This window comes from Artibeus jamaicensis, unplaced genomic scaffold (genome assembly GCF_021234435.1).
Source record: "Artibeus jamaicensis isolate MK-2021 breed Jamaican fruit bat unplaced genomic scaffold, CSHL_Jam_final scaffold_916, whole genome shotgun sequence".
NCBI lineage: Eukaryota > Metazoa > Chordata > Mammalia > Chiroptera > Phyllostomidae > Artibeus > Artibeus jamaicensis.
In genome coordinates this window covers 693,632-712,079 of record NW_026522059.1, presented here as the reverse complement: position 1 = coordinate 712,079, position 18,448 = coordinate 693,632, and the positions used below count along the sequence as shown (strand labels likewise).

General features: G+C 66.9%; 1 protein-coding gene across 6 annotated transcripts; it reads right to left on the bottom strand.

Annotated features, from left to right (window-relative positions):
* Positions 1 to 226: 226 nt before the first annotated feature.
* Positions 227 to 18,191, bottom strand: SCRIB (scribble planar cell polarity protein). Of its 6 annotated transcripts, none has more exons than XM_053660978.1 (37): positions 17,778 to 18,191; positions 16,545 to 16,662; positions 16,380 to 16,458; positions 16,201 to 16,290; positions 16,038 to 16,094; positions 15,875 to 15,938; positions 15,708 to 15,782; positions 15,492 to 15,636; positions 15,178 to 15,296; positions 14,744 to 14,943; positions 14,497 to 14,663; positions 14,284 to 14,414; positions 14,063 to 14,185; positions 13,029 to 13,217; positions 12,259 to 12,648; positions 11,572 to 11,634; positions 11,044 to 11,133; positions 10,524 to 10,601; positions 9,603 to 9,917; positions 9,412 to 9,492; positions 9,067 to 9,321; positions 8,801 to 8,911; positions 8,436 to 8,729; positions 8,163 to 8,351; positions 4,400 to 4,504; positions 4,278 to 4,325; positions 2,937 to 2,990; positions 2,457 to 2,540; positions 2,227 to 2,334; positions 1,969 to 2,092; positions 1,763 to 1,889; positions 1,477 to 1,662; positions 1,257 to 1,399; positions 1,142 to 1,179; positions 938 to 1,012; positions 690 to 741; positions 227 to 605 (listed from the first exon to the last, which is right to left on the bottom strand). In XM_053660978.1, exons 1-37 carry the CDS (start codon positions 17,934 to 17,936, stop codon positions 463 to 465), a joined length of 4,869 nt encoding a protein of 1,622 aa, XP_053516953.1. In that variant the 5' UTR covers positions 17,937 to 18,191; the 3' UTR covers positions 227 to 462. The 6 variants fall into 6 exon arrangements, with proteins under 6 accessions (XP_053516953.1, XP_053516952.1, XP_053516951.1 ...); XM_053660977.1 differs by having other exon boundaries at positions 1,969 to 2,128; positions 17,778 to 18,190; XM_053660976.1 differs by having other exon boundaries at positions 938 to 1,179; positions 1,969 to 2,128.
* Between the last annotated feature and the right edge of the window lie 257 nt (positions 18,192 to 18,448).

Genomic DNA, 18,448 nt, shown 5'->3' with positions numbered 1-18,448 from the left:
CGTCAGACCAGAGCCCCTGCCGGGGGACACCAGTTTGCAGGCACTGGGTGCGAGGTGCGTCCCCATCTGGGGGCCGGCAGGCAGGCCAACCAGTCCCTCCTGACGTGGAGCAGTACAGCGTGGGGCAGCCAGAGCCACCTGGGATCTTGGGGTTCCCTGCCAGGGGCCTCGGCCTCACGGGCAGCAGAGGTGAGGGGGGGTGTGGGCGCAGACACTCAAACCAGGGTAAAACGCAGTCAATTTTATTCTCCTTAAACCACAAAATAGAGTCTTTGGTTGTACAAACGTCACTAGTTACAGTCTTGCCGAGAGGTCCCGGCTGGGGTGCGGCGAGGGGGCAGTGAGTCGGCGGCCAGAACTCGCTTTAAAATGCTAACAACCAGGTTAAAAGACTTGGGGCGCGGGTGGTGCTGGAGCTGGCAGGGCCCCCACCCCAAGTCCGGGGGGAGGGTCCCCGACCCCCTACGAGGGCACTGGGCCCAGGCCGCGGCGACCTGCGCGCACTGGGCGGCGGCTGCTGCACAGCGTCACCTCCTCGGGGCCCACGGCGTCCGGCGAGGGCCTGCCCAGCAGCACCATGGCCACCTCGCCGTCCTCCTGCAGGCCTGGCAGGGGGAGGTGGGGGCAGTGAGTCGAGGGGGCCAGGTACCCAGGGCACAACCCTGGCCTGGCCTGGCCTGGCCACTTACCGGGGCTGGGAGATGGCTCCAAGGACCTCAGCTCCTCAGCAAAATCTGGGGACTGTGGTGGGGACAAGGGCTGGGTCAAGGCTCTGCCCCCGACCTGCCTGAAACCACCCACACGAGCCTGCGTGGGGTGGCCCCACACCCCAGGAGCAGGTCCGGCCCCAGAAAGACAGGGAAGGTGCTGCAGGCGGGGCGGGGGCTGGGTGCGGCCCAGGCGGACAGGAGGCACAGGGGCCAAGAGGGCCCGGTACCTGCATGTCACAGACAGGTCTGGAAGAGGGGAGGGCGGCGAACACCCTGTAGTCGAACTTCCTCCCAGACAAGGCCTTGAGAGGACAGCGTGAGGGAGAGAGGCAGAGGCCAGCGCTGAGAAGGGGTAGGGGTGTGCGCAGCCTGGGCTCCCCACCCCTACACTGTGGGGGAGGAGTTCGGGGGAAGGGGCCGCCGGTCCTCACCAGGCGTCCGGGGGAGGTGCTGGTCTGGGGGCCGAGGTCTGGGGGAACAAGAAACGGGCGTCGGGAGTGGTCTGCACTGCAGGCCAAGACCCCGACTCCCCTGGGACTCACGGACCTTCCAAGGGGGTGGGTGACGGGGTGGGCGCAGGGGAGGGGGCCTCGGCCAGCCGCTCCAGGGGCCCACGCTTGCTCCGGCCCTCGTGGGACTTGCTGAGGACCATCTGTGCGCGGAGAGCGTCCTGCTCCAGGGACTTCATCCTGCGGAGGGGGCATGGCAGTGGGCGGGGCAGCAGGGGCTGAGGGCTGGGCAGTGCGGTGCAGGTGCGGGGCCTCACCTGGCGGCCCTCCACAGGGCTCGCTTCTCTGCCTCCAGGGCCCGGCGCTCAGCAGGTGACAGGGCCCTTTCCGGCACCGGCAGCTCAGGGCTCTGCACACGCAGCCGCTCTTGATGGCGTCGCTCAGCTTTGGCTGTCCGCACTGGGGCGTTGCCCCCCAGTGGTGGAGGGGACGAGGGGACAAGCCTGGGTCAGGGGACAGGACAGGGGGTCTGGTGGGTGGGGGGCCAGCAGGAGGGGCACACCTAGCTGTATGTGGGAGCCAGGCCCTCTCCCCGAGCCTCACCCTGCGGCGGAGCCTGTGGCCCAGGGAGGCGGCTCCTCCGAGTCCTCCGGGGCCTCCCGGTCCAGGCCCGTACCCGGGCCTGCCGCCTCCAGCAGCATCTGCGCCCTCTTCTGCTGCAGCTTTCGGGCTGCGGGGGGGCGAGGGGGGCGCGGGTCAGGCTGGGGGTGGGCCTGGCCACCTCCCGCCCGGGCTCAGCGCCAGCTCACCTTCCTCCTCCTGCATCTTCCTCAGGTCATCAGCCCCCACCAGGGACACACGCTTGGGGGGACCCTCGGCCAAGGGTGCTCGCACCTCCAACTCGAAGTACTTCTGCCGCTCTCGGAAGGACAGCTGCTCCGGGGAGGCGGAGAGCCCAGGCGTGGGGGACTGCGGGGGGCGGGGTCTGAGACTGGGCCGGCTCCCTCCCCTAGCTTGCACCCAGCCGGCAGGTGCCTGCAGCCCGGGAGGGCCAGCCCCGCACTCACTTGGGCAGCCGCGTCCTGTGGGGCATGTGGGTCGGGCACAGCTGCGAAGGCCCTGTAGGCCCGCTTCACGTCCGAGGGCAGCTCGTCCGGGGAGGGTGGGGAGGGGGGCTGGGGACGAGGCTCTGGTGAGCTGTGTGGGGGCAGCTGTGGAGGCTGCGGCCACCACCCACCCAGCCCACAGCTGTTCCCACTAAGGGCCCCGCCCCCAGCCGCCTTGGGTCCGCACTCACAGTGTGGGGACTGCCTCTGCCCCTGGGGGCCGGGGAGCCCCTGGGCCAGATCTGAGCCAGTGGTTGGATCACCCCCGGTTTTGTCTGCAAAGGGTGGGGGCCAGAGTGGGGAACCGGGGGTTCAGGGAAGGGGGGGATGGTGGAATAAAGACAGAGTGATGGAGCCAAGGTAGCAGCAAGGTGGGTGGCCAGGCTCCCCCTGTGACACAGCCAGGGAGCTTCAGGCCACGGGGAGGGGAGGGGCAGGGCCAAGTGGGCCCCCAGGTGCTGGGCAGGAGGCACTGACCGCCCAGCCCCTTCTGCCCAGGGGAACCCTGGGAGCTTCCGCCCCTGGTGGGGGCCAGGAGAGTGCCTTGGGCTGTGCTCTCCCAGAGAGGTGGGACCTGGGCAGGGGCGTGTCCCTGGCACCGTCTGCCCAGAAAAGGCACCGGACACAAGTACCGTTGGCACTGGCCCTCACCCCGCCTGGTGGGTGCTCACCTGCCGGTGGCCAGGGGAGCAGGGCGCCTCAGGTGTCTTCCCTTGGGTGGGCACCTGGAGAGGCCAGGTGGGGTGAGGGTCAGGCAGGTCTGGGGCCCCACAGGCACAGCTGGGGTGCTTGCCTTGGTGGCACAGAGGCAGGTACTCAGCTCCCTGACCCGACCACAGTCCAAGGACATCCCCAGAGGCCTAGACTATTGCTCGGCCAGCACCATGGGTACCGCCCCTCAAATGCTGGGGGTACAAGGGAGGTCTGGGGTGTGCTGGGCCCATGCCCTGCACCCCAAAGTGTCTCTGGCAGGGGGCGGCCTGGAGCTTCGCAAGAAAGAGACCTACACAGGTGGCCCAGACCAAGGCCAGACGGGGACAGAAGACAGTCGCTGCCACTGACCACGCTCGGGGCCCAGGCTGAGGCCCCGTGCCCACCAGCCTCCCAAGAGCTTCGCCAAATTCTGGTCAGAGAATACCGGGCCCCCACCCCTCCCACGGGCTTCCTGCTCTGGGCTGCTCCTGGCCCACGAGGGGAGGAAGGCACCACAGCCCTTTGCACCTCCTGGCACCCCACCTGCCCACCACCTGCACTCCTGTGGGGCCTCCCAGTGGCGCTGACCAGACCCAGCCTGCAGGGTTACCCACGTCTCTCGGGGATTGAGACTGGAACAGCGCCCCCCACCCCCGCCCGGCTGTCCCTGCTGCCCCGTTCCCCACGTTTCCAGCCTGTCCCCAGAGCAGCATGCGCCCAGCCCCACCCTGAACCCCCTGGGACCCACGCTGACTGCAAGGCACTTGGGCTTCCCACACCCAGTCTGCCGACTTCAAAAGCCTTCACAGGAGCCCCTCCCTGCCCCCCAGACCTCTGGTCTTCAGTGATAGAGGCAATGGCAGCACCAGTCAAGTGTCTTGGTTCGCAGACTAAGGCCAGGAGGGGGTTCCAGCCTGGGTTCCCCTGGCTGGCCCAGCCCAGCAGGCCCTGATGCCAACCCCCATCCCATCCCGGCCCGCCCCAGACACGGGACCCCTGTGGTGCCCACCCAAAAGCTCTGCCCTTCGGGGTCTTGGCTGAAGAGAGGGAGCTAAGGCGGGAAACAGGACCGACAAACAGGTGGGCGGAGGCAGGACCACCAGTGGGACCCAGGGACACCGAGGCTGTGCTGGCTGCCAGAGCCGGGCCGGAGCGGCCCAGCGCTGAGCAGGGCCGCATCCCTGACAGTGTTAGGCAGGTGGCGCTGAGCACTGTGGGGCTGGAGCTGGATGAACTGCCGTGCCCAGCCCACGGTACCCAGAGGGGCTGCCGGTGCAGAGCCAGGACCGGGGCACCGGGCTGGGAAGCCAGACACTCACCGTGGCCTCCGGTCCCCAAGGCAGCATCTGTCCAGGCAGCTCCTTGTCCTGTGAGCAAAGCAGGTGGCATTCAGAGGCCCATGGCCTCCGGCTCCCAGCCACGGGGCGCAGGCGGCACTGACCTTGTGAGGGCCCTCGGGGCTTAGCTCCCGGTCAACAGAGGAGATGCTCTCCAGGCTGTTCCTGCGGCCGGCAGCAAAGGGGTTGGCGATGACTCCCGGCGACACCTGAGGGGGTGGCAGGGACGTGTGTGGGTGAGGCTGAGCCCCCGGTAGAGCCGTACCACCGGGAAAGAGCAGGGACAGCTGGGCTCCGGGTGACGCAGGGCGCCACCAACGGGCCAGAACCTGGACCGAGAGGAGCTCAGCGCTGTCTGAGCTGGCGAGTGGCGGCCGGCAGGCGTGAGCACAAGCGCTGAGCGGCCTGCTGGGGTCAGCCAGACGTGGGCCCACGAGTTTCCAGGGACAGAGGGGCTGTGCGCACACGGCCGCACCTCGGGGGCCTGACCCTGGGACGCCTGGCAGCCACGCACACCCAGAGACCAAGTCCTGGCTCCTGAATGTCCCTCTCCAGGGCGGGATGCCACTCTTCAGAGCGCAGTGACTGCGGGGCTGGCAGGGTGGCCCCCTTGGCCAGAAGTGAAGGCCAGTGGCCCTGGTCAGGGGCATCTGTTCGGCCGGGACGACCTGGGCACTGATTCCCACAGCAGCAGCAGCAGCCCGTCCCCTGAGAAACCCAAGAACAAGGACACCGGTGTGTCCGAGCCAAGGGCACACCAGGGACACAGTGCCCGGGGGAGGGAGGGCCCCGGGCTGCCCACAGGGAGTGAGCTGGTGCAGAGAGGCCCCAGGGCCAGGACACAGGACGGCCTCAGAAGGCCTCCCACAGAAGCAGCCCCGACTCCAGAACTGGAAGCCGAGAAGCCTGGGTCACTTTTGTGATAATCCTGCCAAACGTCCACAGACAGCCCCCAAGGGGGGACATTTGCACAGCCATGCCGGTCGGCGCCTCTGGGTCAGAGTCGGGAGGCGGGGTGCGCCCTCGGCTGTTTCGGGCGTGTGTGGGGGTGCAACAGGCGCACAAGAGCTGCCAAAGGGGCTGCCGGCCACCGTCTCGGAGTTTAAACTTAGCCCCCCGGGCGCCAAGGTGCAGCCGTGAGACACACAACAGGAACGGAGGGTTTGTGCTGCCGAGACACTGCGCTCCCAGCACTCAGCGCCCCCACTCGGGCAAGCGAATCCTGAGGACGTCAAGAACCTTCCACTGCCCTGGTGCCTCGTCTGTAGTGACGCTGGCTCTGAACCTTCCCATCGTGTGGTTACGGCGACAGTGAGGAGAAACCACCGCCAGCGTGATGGAGACGCAGGGACAGAAAATCCCAGAAGAGAGGGAAAGCCTTTCCTGAACCGAGGACTGAAACAGCCACATGGGTCAAGGTCTCCTTCCCCAAACACGTGCTCTTCCAGGCTCCATAGGCACAAAGCGGGGCCAAGGGCCATCGACTGCCAGGGACGCCAGCTCCAGGATGTGGTGAAGAACGGGCCCCAGGAGCCACACTGCCCCCAGCACATGAGGTGGGCGCCGCCCAGGGAGCACCACCCGCACCCGGACACTGCTCTCTGCTCTCCTGGGGGGCTTCCAAGACACTAGCTTGTGGCTCAACGTGGCAGATGAGAGAACGGAGCACCCAGGACGCCGCGCAGAGCAAGACCACGGCTGCACAAAGGCTCCTCCTCGGCCCAGCCAGCAGGGACGAGGGGCAGGCAGGGGCTGCAGCGGATGTCGAGGACAAACCCCCTGGAGCCGGGACCACTGGGACACCTGGAACGAAGGGCAGTGCGACCGAAACCCCCAGGCTGACTCTCAGACCAGGCTGCTCACAGACACAGGACTGGACAAGGGAGGTGGGGGAGGAGACGCAGACAAGAGGGGCGAGGTCACGGAAGGAGCCCAGGCGCAGGAGTGTCCCCCACCTTGTCCCTGTCACCTGAGGGTCACGGCCAGGCCTCTACGGTGGAGGCGTGCCCTGCCATCTCCTGCTCAATTGCCCAGCTGCCCCAGGAGGCCATGACCCGCTGCTCAGGATGCAGAGGCCCCGCAGCAAGTGTGAAGGGGACACCGCAGCCGCAGGGCGGGACGGGCAGGTGCCAAGAGGGGAAGGCGGCCAGTGCACAGGCAGCGCAAGGTGGGTTTGCAGGGTCACCAGAGGCGAGGGGGACTGCAGCACACCCGCAGGTGTGTCTCACAGGTGCACCGAGTCCACTGAGCACAGGCGCCACCCATCCGTGGCAGTCCTCCCGGGCCACGAGAAAAGCAGCAGTTCCCCCAACGCACAGAACGTCAACAAGAAGCTACAGCAAACGCCGAACTACAAGATGAAACGGCCCCAACGGTTGCACGGGACACAGGACAAGGCCGCCGTCCCTGCAGCACCAGGGGCGTGGCTGGGAAGGGATGCACGCAACCACTGCGAAGCTGACGGGGAGCGAGGGGGCCCCCGAGCTCCAAGCCTAGAGCCCCCAGAGACAGCCCCCCAGCGACAGCCCTGCAGTCAGGCCAATCCCAACCAGCTCTGATCACCAAACTCCACAGGCTTGTTTGGAAGGAAAAACACACAAAAACAGTAAATTTCCAAAAGGAGAAAAAGAAAGTGGGCAACTTGACGGATCAGGTGTCCACACGCAGCCAAGCGGCAGCTGGGGGCCGAGGCGGCCGTGGCCATGGCAATGGGGTTTTGAGTGGGGCTCTCGGCCTCACGGGGGAGATGGGGGGCAGCGCCTCAAGTTCTGTGCAGGAACCCAAGGTCACAGAGGGAAGGACGAGAGACTCAGGCTGCAGAGCCTGGACCTCTGTGGCCTCAAAAGCAAAAGTGACAGCAACACTCCCACCTGAGACGGGACACAAAACCCACTGGGTCGTGTGACCGACAACGTGCCCCCGAAGCAGACAGACAAGATGAGGGAGCAGCGTCTGCCAGGTCGCTGGACACACCGGCATGCACCACAGACGCCCCACAGCCCGCGGCGCTCGCTGGGACCCGGGACGGCCCACGCGCAGCACAGGGACGCACCGCGTGGTGCCGGGACCATCGCCGCCCGTAGACGAGCCCGTGTCACACAGTGAAGCCAAGCGTGGCCCCCCGGGACGAGGGCGTGCCAGCCCGTCACTGTTAAGCAGCACCGACCCTCAGAGGGCAGCAGACGCACTGACCCACTCTCACACGCGCCGTGAACCAGCGACGGGGGCGCAGCGCCCGCAAGCCCGCCCCCCCAGACACAGCCAGGGCCCCTGTGAGGACAAGCTGTGGTGCAGAGCCGTCTGCGTCTGTGGGGCCACTGGTGACCCGTCAGCTCAGCTGTGCCAAGAGGCCCTGGAGAGAAGACACAGACATGACTCTGTCCCTTCTGAGCAGAGGGGGCACCAGAGCCAGAGGCCTGTCCTGTCCAGGTCCCAGGACGGGAGGGAAGCCTCGGGGCCCGGGAGGGGGCCCTGCACGCCCCGCTGTGGTTTCCTCTCTGGGGAAGGCCCGGCAGCAAGCTCTCTGCTGAGGAACAGCTCAGAGAAGCAGGGGGTGCCAGGCCAGCCGCCGGGGTCCCCGCGCGTGGAGGGCGCCCTCCCCAGGGGCCCTGGCCGGGTGTGTGCCTGGCTCCGAGCCAGCTGGTCCTGGCCCAACAGCCCTGCTCTGCAGGGGCTGCCTGCTGGGAGGCAGGCGGTTCAACCCCATCTCCATAACTGGCCGCACCCCCATCCCCACTCCCATCCCAGAGCCCTGACAGTCCTCAGCAGGTGGGCTGGACCATGTCCCACGTCCCACGGCTCCGCCCCGCACTTGGGCCCCTACAAGACAGCTCAGCGCTGGGCTCCCGGCCGCCCTGGTGCACTGACCTCGGTGGGGGTAAGGTTGCTGGTGTCAAAGCCGTCACAGACGAGCACGGTGAGAGTGTCGCCTGCACTGCGCAGCAGCTGCACGGCCTCGGCGTGTGTGAGGCCCAGCAGGCTCTGCTGGTTCACTTCCAGCAGCCGCAGCCCCACTCTCAGACGGCCGTCGCGCCCAGCTGCCCCTGCAGGGCTCACCTGCAGCGACATTGGGCCCTGTACCTCAGGACTGACTGCAGTGGGCCCTCACCTGCCCCAGGGACCTGGCAAGCAAGCTCTCACCTTAGAGATGAAGATGCCCTCGTCGGTGGGGTCGCAGGGGTTCCCTGCGTGGCCCTTGGCCCCCCCACGGATGCTGATGCCCAGCTTCTCCCCAGGGGCCTTCTGGACACAGAGCTCCCGCAAACCCGGGGGTGGCGGGTCCCTCCGCACCAGCAGGACCAGCTCCAAGCAGGGCCGCAGAAGGGCACTGACCGCTTCCTGGTGCGTGGCCTCCCTCACGTCCTGCCCATTCACTGCAAGGATGCGGTCCCCAACCCGCAGGCCGCTCCGCGCAGCCAGGCCCCGGGGCAGCACCTGTGAGGGAGGCCAGGGTCTCAGTGCCAAGGCCTGGGTGCCCACCCTGCATAGCGGCACTGGGCCCCTACCTTGGAGATGAAGACACCAGGCTCCTGGACCCCAAACGGGTGGCTGGAGTGGTCGGAGCCCCCGACGATGCTGAGCCCCAGTGGGCCCCCAGCTCTCGGCAGGCAGATCTCCTAAGGACACCAGGGGCGTGAGGGGCAGCAGACCCGTCAGAGCAGCGGGGGGTCGGAGCACGATCTCTGTGCTGGCCCCACAGGGAGGCCATGCTGGGTGCAGGGGGGACCCAGATGCCCAGGAGCCCTGGGCCTGGAGAGGGCTGGGGTCTCACCTCCACTGGGAATGGCCCCTCCAGGGCAGCGGCAAGCAGGCTGGGGGCCAGCCTCATGGGCTCGGGGTCCCCAGGGGCAGCAGTAACTGTGGTGGTGGGGGAAGCAGCGAGGGGTGGGGGTGAGTGAGGTGGGGGGCCGAGAGAAAGGGGCACCCCCGCCTCGCGCTCCAGCAGCAGGGCGATGGTGGGAGAGGCAGTGGTCAGCAGAGAGACAGCGTGGTCGTGCCGGGCCTCCGCCATGTCCACCCCGTTGATCTGCAAGAGCGAGGAGGGTGGAGGGTAGGGTGGCCCTGCAGGACGACTGGGTTGGAGGGAGCGCTGGCTGGCCCCCGTGCCCCTGCTTACCGAAAGGACACGGTCGCCAACCTGCAGCGTGCCAGCCCGGTGGGCGGCACCCCCCTCGGCGATGCGGGAGATGAAGATGCCCTGCAGAGGGGGACAAGCCGTGCAGCTGAGAGACGCAGAGACAGGGCCCTGGCCAGTCCCGGCATTGCCCACCCCCACCCCCCACCCCACGGCCCTGCAGCCCTGCTCACCCCATCGCCAGCCCGGTAGGGCGTGGAGCCCTTCCCACCAGCGATGCTAAAGCCCAGCCCCTTCTCGCTGCGCACCAGGCAGGCCACGTGGCGCTGCCGGAGGGGGGGCCCCTCGGGCTGGGGCGGGCGCAGGCCGCCGAACCGCCGCTCCCGGGGACTGTAGTCATCCTCTGGTCGCAGGGGCGTGACGGTGACTGCATTCTCTGGCTCCACCATGCGCTCCCGCCACAGCCGCATCTGCACAGTGGCACCTGCCCCCCGCAGTGCCTCCACGGCCTGGTGGTGCTCGGCCTCATGCAAAGCCACGCCGTTCACCTGCAAAGCACAGCGTGCACGAGAATGGGCTGCGGTCCTGGGGAAGCAGCACGCTCGCCCTCCACAGGTGAGAAGAGAACAGGGCACAGACGGCAGGGCTCCCGGCAGGTCCCGCTCCCATCTGTACCACCCCTCTGGCTGAAGAGAGCAAGCGGGAGCCCCACCCGCCAGTCAGTGCACACCTGTGTCCCCAGTCCAGGAGACACCCTGCCCCGGCTGTCAGCAGAGCAGTCCCACAACCCAGGGCCCAGGGATTACCAGACATTCACCCCGACCTGAGAGGCTCCCCACCCTCAGCTTTCCCAGCTGCCCGGGATGATGTCAGCCCTGCCTGGGCAAACACCCACGTCCTCCTTGGCACACCTGCCAGGGCTGGGTGGCCAGATGCCTAGGCAGGGGCTCCAGGGCAGGAGGCAAAATCCCAACCCAGACCCACCGGCAGTGTGACCACCTCCAGGGTCTCCCCCGAGCAGCACCCACTGCACAGGCCTCAGATCCAGGTGCATCAGCCAGCGCCCACCTAGATGGGGGTCTCCTGCTTGGGCAGCCCCCCGTCCTGTAGGGGTGTCTGTCTGTGTGGGGACACCCTGAGGGCCACTGACTCACCTCGAGAAGCTTGTCGCCCACTCGGACCCCAGCCCGGGCTGCAGGGCCCTCTTCAGATACCCGGGAGATGAATATGCCCTAGAAGATGAGTGAGTGCTGAGACCGAGGGTGAGACACGGCCGAGGCCCCACTGTCCCCATGCACAGGGCAGGCGCAGAGCAGCAGCAGCCCAGACGGTCAGAGACCAGGCTCGAGCTACACTTCGGTCCCCTGACCACAGGGCACACGTAGGTCAACCTCTAAAAGTGGTTTCCAACCAGACCTGGCTCGCAGCTGCCCTCTGCGGCCCCCTCCCACTCCAGAATTCCGCCCGAGTTCAAATTCCACCCCAGGTCAGCAGTCAGAGTGGGGAGAGGCTGGGACCCGGCAAGAGAGACAGACGGACGGATGGACTCCTGGAGGCAGCACCCAACAGAAATTGAGCACTGGAGTTAGACGGGCCCCCAACAGCCCTGTGGGGCCGGGAGAACCGGTGCTGGCAGCGGAGATGGGGGGTGCGGGGTGGGGGGCAGCTCCTCACCTCGTCGTCTCCCTTGTAGGGGGTGGAGCCCTTGCCCCCCGCAATGCTGATGCCCAGGCCACCAGTCTGCCTCATGATGGTGAGTGTCAGCTGGAAACAGAAGTCACAGTGTCTACGAAAGGCTGTAAGGGACGGGCCCCGTGGGGACAGGGAGGGCCCAGTCCCCTCCAGTGACACCTTTGCCCGGGCACAAGAGGAGCTAGATGAGGTGGGCACTGCTGGGCGGAGGGAGAGTGGCCCAGAGGGAGCGCCTGCTTGTGGGGGACGAGGCCCAAGGCCCTACAGACAGGGTGGAATAGCAGGAAATGCCCCCCACCCCTAGCAAGACTGGCTGTCCCTGCCTGGAGGCCGGCACTCTGTCCCCGCCCCGGGCCTCTGGGCTGAAGGGTCAGCGGGCCCCTCCAGGACACAGGGAGGGCAGGCCTCCTGTGGGGAGGCCGTGCAGGAGTGGGGGAGGCAGCCCACAAGCCCGCAGCCCTGGAAGCGAGTGGCAGCAGCAGGGCGGAGCGCAGAGCAGCCAGTACAGACCTCTTCCTCCTCAATGCGCGCGGGCTCTATCAGCAGGTTATTGGCCTGGTCAAACGACACCCCCTGTCAGGACGGGACCAGCGAGGGCATGCAGGTGAGCCAGCGCCCGGCCCCGCCACCGCCGAGCCCGGCCCCGCACCAGCAGAAAGGAGAGGGAGAGGACACCAAGCCCCCAGAGCCCGAGCACCAGCCCCTTGTCCCCTGGCACGCGTGGCCGCTGCCGCTGCTGAGTCACCAGCAGGTCTCTTCGGGGCTGGCGAGTCAAGGGCAGGCCCACAGAGGGCTGGACCTGGTCCCAGATGGGCCCCCAGGACCCCTTCGGCAACCACGGCGTCACATCTGAGCTCAGGAATGAGCCACTGAAGTGTCAGAGGTGGGTGCCGTGGGGGAAAGGGCGTCCCCAGGGAGCAGGCAGGACCCCTGTGGGCCCGTGAGAGCCACCTGAGGGCCAGAGGAAGAGCAGCACAGTGGAAGCCCAGCCCCAAAGGAGCCTGAAAAGGCGGAAGAGCCCAGCTGCAAGACCCAGCCCAGGGAGGACAGTGGAGTCAGCGGTCCCTGGAGAGGGCCCCTCCACTGAGCCCAGGGCACCCCCCATCATGACACCGGCACAGACCTGGGGACCTGGGGAGGCCCAATGGCAGCATGGCCCCAGGGCTCTGAGTCAGCTGGGGGAGGGGCACGACCCACCTTGACAGAGGGCACAGAGGCCACGGCCTCTTCCTTTTCCTCCTCCTCCTCCTCCTCCTCCTCCTCTGCCACTGCTTCCTCATCTTCCTCATCCTCCTGGTCCCCCTCTTCCTCGGCCCGAGGGGCCCAGGGCATGTGCGGGCCGTTGTGCCAGCCCCCGGTCCCTGCCGGGCCCTCGCCATCGGGCTGGGCCCCCTGCAGCAAGGCCACCACGGCCTCGGGCTGAGGCAGCCTGGACACCCGGAAGTGCTTCTTGTAGTGGGGTGTGTCCTTGCGCGTGAGTCGCTGCCGCCCAGCGGGTGGGGCCCAGGGGGCCTCCGCTGGCCCCTCCTCACTCTCGCCGTCGTCCCCAGGCAGCAGCAGAGTGTCCTCTGCAAACCGAACTGTGGGCTGCAAGGGACAGGCGTGAGGGTGGCCAGCCCACCCCGGGGCGGAGGGAAGCCCGGGCAGGGGTGGCAAATGGGCTCTTCGAAGCTCTGTAGGGGGGACTGCCGGCGGGCCAGGAGGTGGACCAGGAGGCTCCTCCCACTGCAGGAAGGGGCTCTGAGCAGCACCTCTGGGACCAGGTAAAGGTCCAGAGGACGGTCTGCAAGGGGACCTGTGGGGTGTGCCCTTCACCCCCCACCTCTACAGGGCTCACAGAGGGGACAGCCCTCCTGGTATCCCACCTGCCCCCTAGTGTCCTGCCAGCACCCCCACTGGGAGGGAAGTGGAGAGCTGAGCACAAGCGATACCCGCTCCTGAACAAGTGGCCTCCGAGGTGGACTCACCTCCTCGTAGGACTCCTCCTCAGCCTCCGCCTGGGCAGCAGGCACGGCCTCGGGGGGGCTCAGCCTCCCAGCCTCCGCCTGCTCTGCCTCCTCCTGGGCCGGCAGGCACTCGGGTCCCCCGGGGGAGGCTGTGCTGGTGGATGGGTGCGAGTCCTCACTCAGGCCAGACCTGCTGCTGAGCCTCCTCTCCTGTGGGGAGTCGGGCGGCCAGTCAGGCTGTGAGGGTCGCCCTTCTGCCCTGTGAGTCAGGCCCCATAGACAAGGGTGGGTTCAGCACTCAGTCACTCTGTCCCAGGGAAGCCCCGCTGCTACCGAACAGAACTGCGGACACAGAGCCACAGTTCTTTGACACAGCCCCCCAAGTCTTCCTGAAAAAACAAAACAAAACAAAACAAACAAACAAACAAAAAAACCCACCAAACAAAAAACAGCAAAGCAGGAACAGAATCAGCTCCTGAGAAAGCAGTGGCTGAGAAAGGCCAAATGCCCTGCCCATGGGCACGGTCCCCAAGGGGCCATGGCAGCTTCCCAGGACGGCGGCCAAGCACTGCAGACAGGCCCTGCTGGGCGTCCCCCAGGAGGCACAGGTGCCGGCTGCACCAAGTGGCCTGGGCTCCCCTGCCTGTTCCCAGATGCTCCTGTGTAAGTACCGCGGGGCCTGCCTGGCTTTGGCCCCAGTCTCCTTCACAGAAGCTGATAATGCCCATGCCAGACGGGTGGGCACCCAAAGGAGATACCAACCCACGCCCCAGATCCCTGCGCCCCGTGCCACCAAGGGTGGAGCCTGAACCCTCCTATACTCCTCCTACCCCATGTGCTCCCCTGCACCCAGCCCGGCACCCCTCCCCCACCTCAGTCCTGCTCTACGGGCGGGCAGATCAGCGGCTCTGCCCACCCCTCTGCGGGGCCAGCCCCCCACCGTGAGCCTCATGCCCACCCGAGGCCCTTAGAGGCCCACACCCAAGTCAGGGCAATGCCCAGGGATTCAAGAGAGCCAGAGCTGGGGTCCCTTCTGCAGCCGGTGCCCCGGTCACCTCCTCTGAAGGTGAGGGAGGCCCAGGGTTAGGCCTGCAGGAGGCTTCGCTGCGCCGCTCCTCCACACCTCTCTTCATCACCTTGAGCTCGCTGGGGTGCGGAGTGGCACGCCGCTGCAAGCCCTGCAGCGGGCACAGGGGTAAGGGGTGGGCAGGGCAGGGTCAGGCGGGTCAGGTCAGGGTCAGCTGGCCACTGCCCAGGGACCCCACCCCCCCCATACCCGCTTCTCAGCAGCGGCCTCCTCTGCCTCCTCATCACTCGTGGGGGCCCCCAGAAACTTGATGACGCTGACGCGGCTGAGAGGGGTGTCGCTCCAGCTCTCGGAGGGACTGTTCCGCTGCCCGGGACCCTCTGTAGGAGAGGGTGTCAGGGTCCAGCCTGCCCAAGGCCACACCCGCCCCTGGGTCTCCCTTGCAATCTGGCAACAACCTACCGAGGCTGGGAGGGGGCTGCTGGGGCAGCAGGTAGCAGGTGAGCACCTTCTCCCCAGTCTGGGCATCATCCTCAGTCTGGAAGCGGAGCATGGGCTGCGCCTGGTTCTCAGCCAGCCACAGGGCCTTGAGGTTGAGGTGGGTGAGTGCGAACGGCAAACTCTGCAGCCTGAAGGCCCACGACAGGGTCAGCTCACAGGCCTGCGGACAGCCCGCTTAGGAGGGCAGGGCAGGGCAGTGTGCACTCACCGGTTCCCGGCCACGTCCAGCACGTGCAGCTCCGTCGTGTGGGAGAGCTCGGGCGGCAGAATGGCCAGGCGGTTGTCCCGCAGAGACAGGACGCTGAGGGCCACACAGCCCCCAATCTCAGGTGGCAGGACCTCCAGGCGGTTCCGGTCCACGTTGAGATTGGTCAGCTTGGTCAGCTTTCCAAGGGAGTGGGGCAGAGCCTGGCCGGGTGGAGGAGGAGGGTCAGAGGCTGGCGGATGTTCGCTGGGAGGACGGAGACAACAGTCCCTGGGGCAGCCTGCAGGTGGTCCTGACTCCCCTCTGCTCCCAGGGGCCCCCCATCCAAGCAATCAAGTGTCCGGCTCCCAACACACTGTGGCACCTGCCCTTGCTCTCCGCCTCCCACGCTCTGAGACCGACCCCGTCAGGGATGGAACCCCCAGGGCCAGGCCCACCGTCAGAAGGTTCTCAGTGAGGATCAGCTCAGACAGGTTCTCGCAGTCCCCAATGGCCTCAGTCACCTCACACAGGCGGTTCTGGTCCGCCTTCAGGATGGACAGCTGCTTCAGCTGACCTGGTGTCGGGGTGTTGTGCCAACAGGGCTGAGCGGGCTGGAGGGCCTGCCCGGCTCTGCCGCACCCCAGGGTCCCTCACTCCTCAGCCCTGGAGTCGGAGGAGCTGTCGGTCCCACCCGGGCTGCAGTCCCCCCACCCCAACCTCAGCCTGACCCCTCCTCAGGGGCACCGTCCGGGCCCCAGCTGGCACTGACCAATGCCATCAGGCAGCCGCTGCAGCAGGTTCTGAGACAGCAGCAGGTCCGTGAGCAGTGCGAGCCCCCCCAGCTCCGCAGGCAGCGCCTCCAGCCGGTTCTCTGACACATCCAGGCACACCAGGCGCCGGAGGTTCCCGAGCTCCTGGGCAGGGCGCAGAGGGTCAGGGCACGACTGACTGGGTGACAGGTGGGGGTGGCCACACCCTCACTCACCGGAGGCAGTGCTGACAGCTGGTTCCGGTCCAGCCACAGTTCCCGAAGGTTGGGCAGAGCCCCCAGCGTGTCAGGCTGCAAGGTCAGAAGAGAAAGAGTGACGGAGGCTCATCTGCTGGCCCGCCCCGCCCATAACGCCCCCCCCCATGGCCTCGCCCTCTCTGCACCAGCACTTCCAGATCGTTGCCTCCTAGATCCAGCTGTTCCAGCTTAACCAGGAAAGACAAGGACCTGCACAAGAAATGGAGCAAGTTTCCTTTCTGAAACATGGTCCAAGCCCCCAGGGCTGCAGCCCAAGTCGCCAGCACTGAGGGGCACCCGGCCACTCACGCAGGTAGGGACTTGAGCAGGTTCTCCCGGAGCTCCAGAGTCACCAGGTTGGCGAGGCTGAAAAAGACCAGGGTGAGGTGTGAGGGCGTTAAGGGTGGCGGGAGAGGGGCAGGAGCAGGGCTGAGCCAAGTCCCCCCCACCCCCCAGGCCAAAGGCCACTCACTTGCCCACGTCCCCAGGCAGTGCCTGCAAGGACACGTCGTTCAGAGCCAGGTGGGCCAGGCTGCGCAACTGAGTGAAGCCCTCAGGGAGCCTGCTCCGGAGGAGGGGGACTTCAGATTTCTGGGATAGGGCTAAGACCTCCCATACCCTGCTCCCACCCCCTCCCTGACCACCACTCACCTGGACAGAGGATTCCCACTGAAATCTGCGATCTCAAGGGCCTTGCAAAACTTGATGCTCTCAGGGATCTCAGGGATGTCTGCAACAGGAGCAAGGGTCAACGGAGGTGCCCACCACCTCTGGCCACTCTCAGGTTCCAGCCCATACCCGCCCTGGACTCCACACCGTTCCGGGACACGTCCAGCTCCACCAGCTGCATGAAGTTGGCCACCTCAGGGGGCAGACGCTGGATCTCGTTGTCGCTCAGGCCCAGCTTGCGCAGATTCAGCAGCCGGAAGAAGGGCTGTGGGCAGGAGGTGTGGGCAGGGGGCTGAGCCCTGTGGCAGAGGCCCCTCCAGAGCAGACAAGTGCCCAGATCAGAGGTCCCCTGGGCCTCTGACCACTCTGGGCCACACAGGAAGCTGGGGTCCTGCCTCGTCACCCCCGTCTGCGGCAGGGAAAGTGGGGGGAGAAACACCTGGACACGTGCCTTGCTACCCTCCTAGCTGTTGACAGGTGAAGTCTCCTTGTGTCACCTTGGACACGCTTCCTGCTTCTTGGCTGCCACCTTCCCACAGGGTAAGTGTCACAAGCTTATGCCTTAGCAGAAAAGCCACCTTTCTGAGTTAGCAGAAAGTCTGTTTCCTACCTCCTGTGTCTCCTCCGTAGTCTGCCTACCACCTGGATCACCTCTTTCCCTCACCCAGCAGGTGACCCCCTCCAGTGACTTCTGCCACTGCACCCCAGAAATTCGTCAGGCCAAGCAAGAACTTCACAATTACCAACAAGAATAATGAAAACAGTAAAGCACCACATGCACGTGGTGGTACGTGCAGAGGCTGCAGACAGCGCAGGGGACCTGAGAAACAGCCCTGGCCCTGGAGTCTCGAACGAGCCACACCCTCTGTGGTCAGCAGCCCCCAGGCACGGGCCCACTCAGCACCCTGTCTCGGAAAAGGAAATCCTTTTGCGACTTGCTTCCTTTAGCCTCTACTGCAAAGTGCCCTTGTGAGAAAGAAACCAGACTGACTCGAAGGGACTAGAGTAGCAAAAGAAAACAGAGGGCAGACCTATCAGACACAAACGCCTTGGTAGGAGCACCCTACCCAACCCGGCACCCAGGAGGAAGACGAAAGCAGTCCGAGGAGAAAGCGGCACCTCCCTTCAGAGCAGCCCAGCAAGGTAGTACCCCCTAACAGGCCGGCTTTACCTCCCACCCTCCTCTCCCCCTCGGGCTCACTTCCCTGGGGCTTTCCCTCTGTGGCTCATCCTCCAGGTGGGGAAACCTCCCCGGCCCGAGCAGGCACCTGATGACCATGGCCACCTGGTGCCGGCGTCCTCGACGGGCGAGGCTGGCCGGGTGGGGCTGTGGCCGGTAAAAACCGGCCGGGCCAGCGGGGCTCGCGGGTGGCGGCGCACCTTGGGCAGCTCGCGCAGCTGATTGGCGTCGAGCAGTAGCTCCTCCAGGCTGCGGCTGTAGCGGTAGATCTCCTCGGGCACGGCCTGCAGCGAGCAGTGCCGCTTGTCCACGGACTCCACGTGCCGGTTGCAGCGCCACAGCGGGATGCACTTGAGCATGGTGCGGGCGGGCGCGGGCTCCGGTGGCGGGCGGGGGGCGGGGCTCGGCCCGCATGAGCGCCGGGACGGCCGCGGGGAGGGACGGAGGGGCGGGGGCGGCCCGGCTGCGGCGGCGCTGGGCCCGGCCCGCGCTCCGGACTCTCAGCGGAGCAGGCGCTCAGATCCTCAGAGGGCGGCAAAAACGGCGGCGGCTCCACATCCCGCCTCACCCGCTCGTCCGCCGCTGTACCGCAGCCGGAACCGCCGCCGCTGCCCGCCGGACTGCCCCGCCGACAACGCCGGCCGCCGCGCAGCCCGCCGGGAAGCCGAGGCCCGCCCATTGCCGCCGGGACCGCAACCCCCATAACGCTGTGCGGCGCCTCTAAGGACCCGTAGCGATTCTGCGCACAGACTGCCGGGAAAGTTCTCCCGAACCCAGCGCGAGGAACGACGGGAGCTGTAGTCCGCCGCCGCCCGCACCCTCTGCAGCCGACCCGATGACCGCGCGACCCAGCAGCCCGCTACCCCTCACT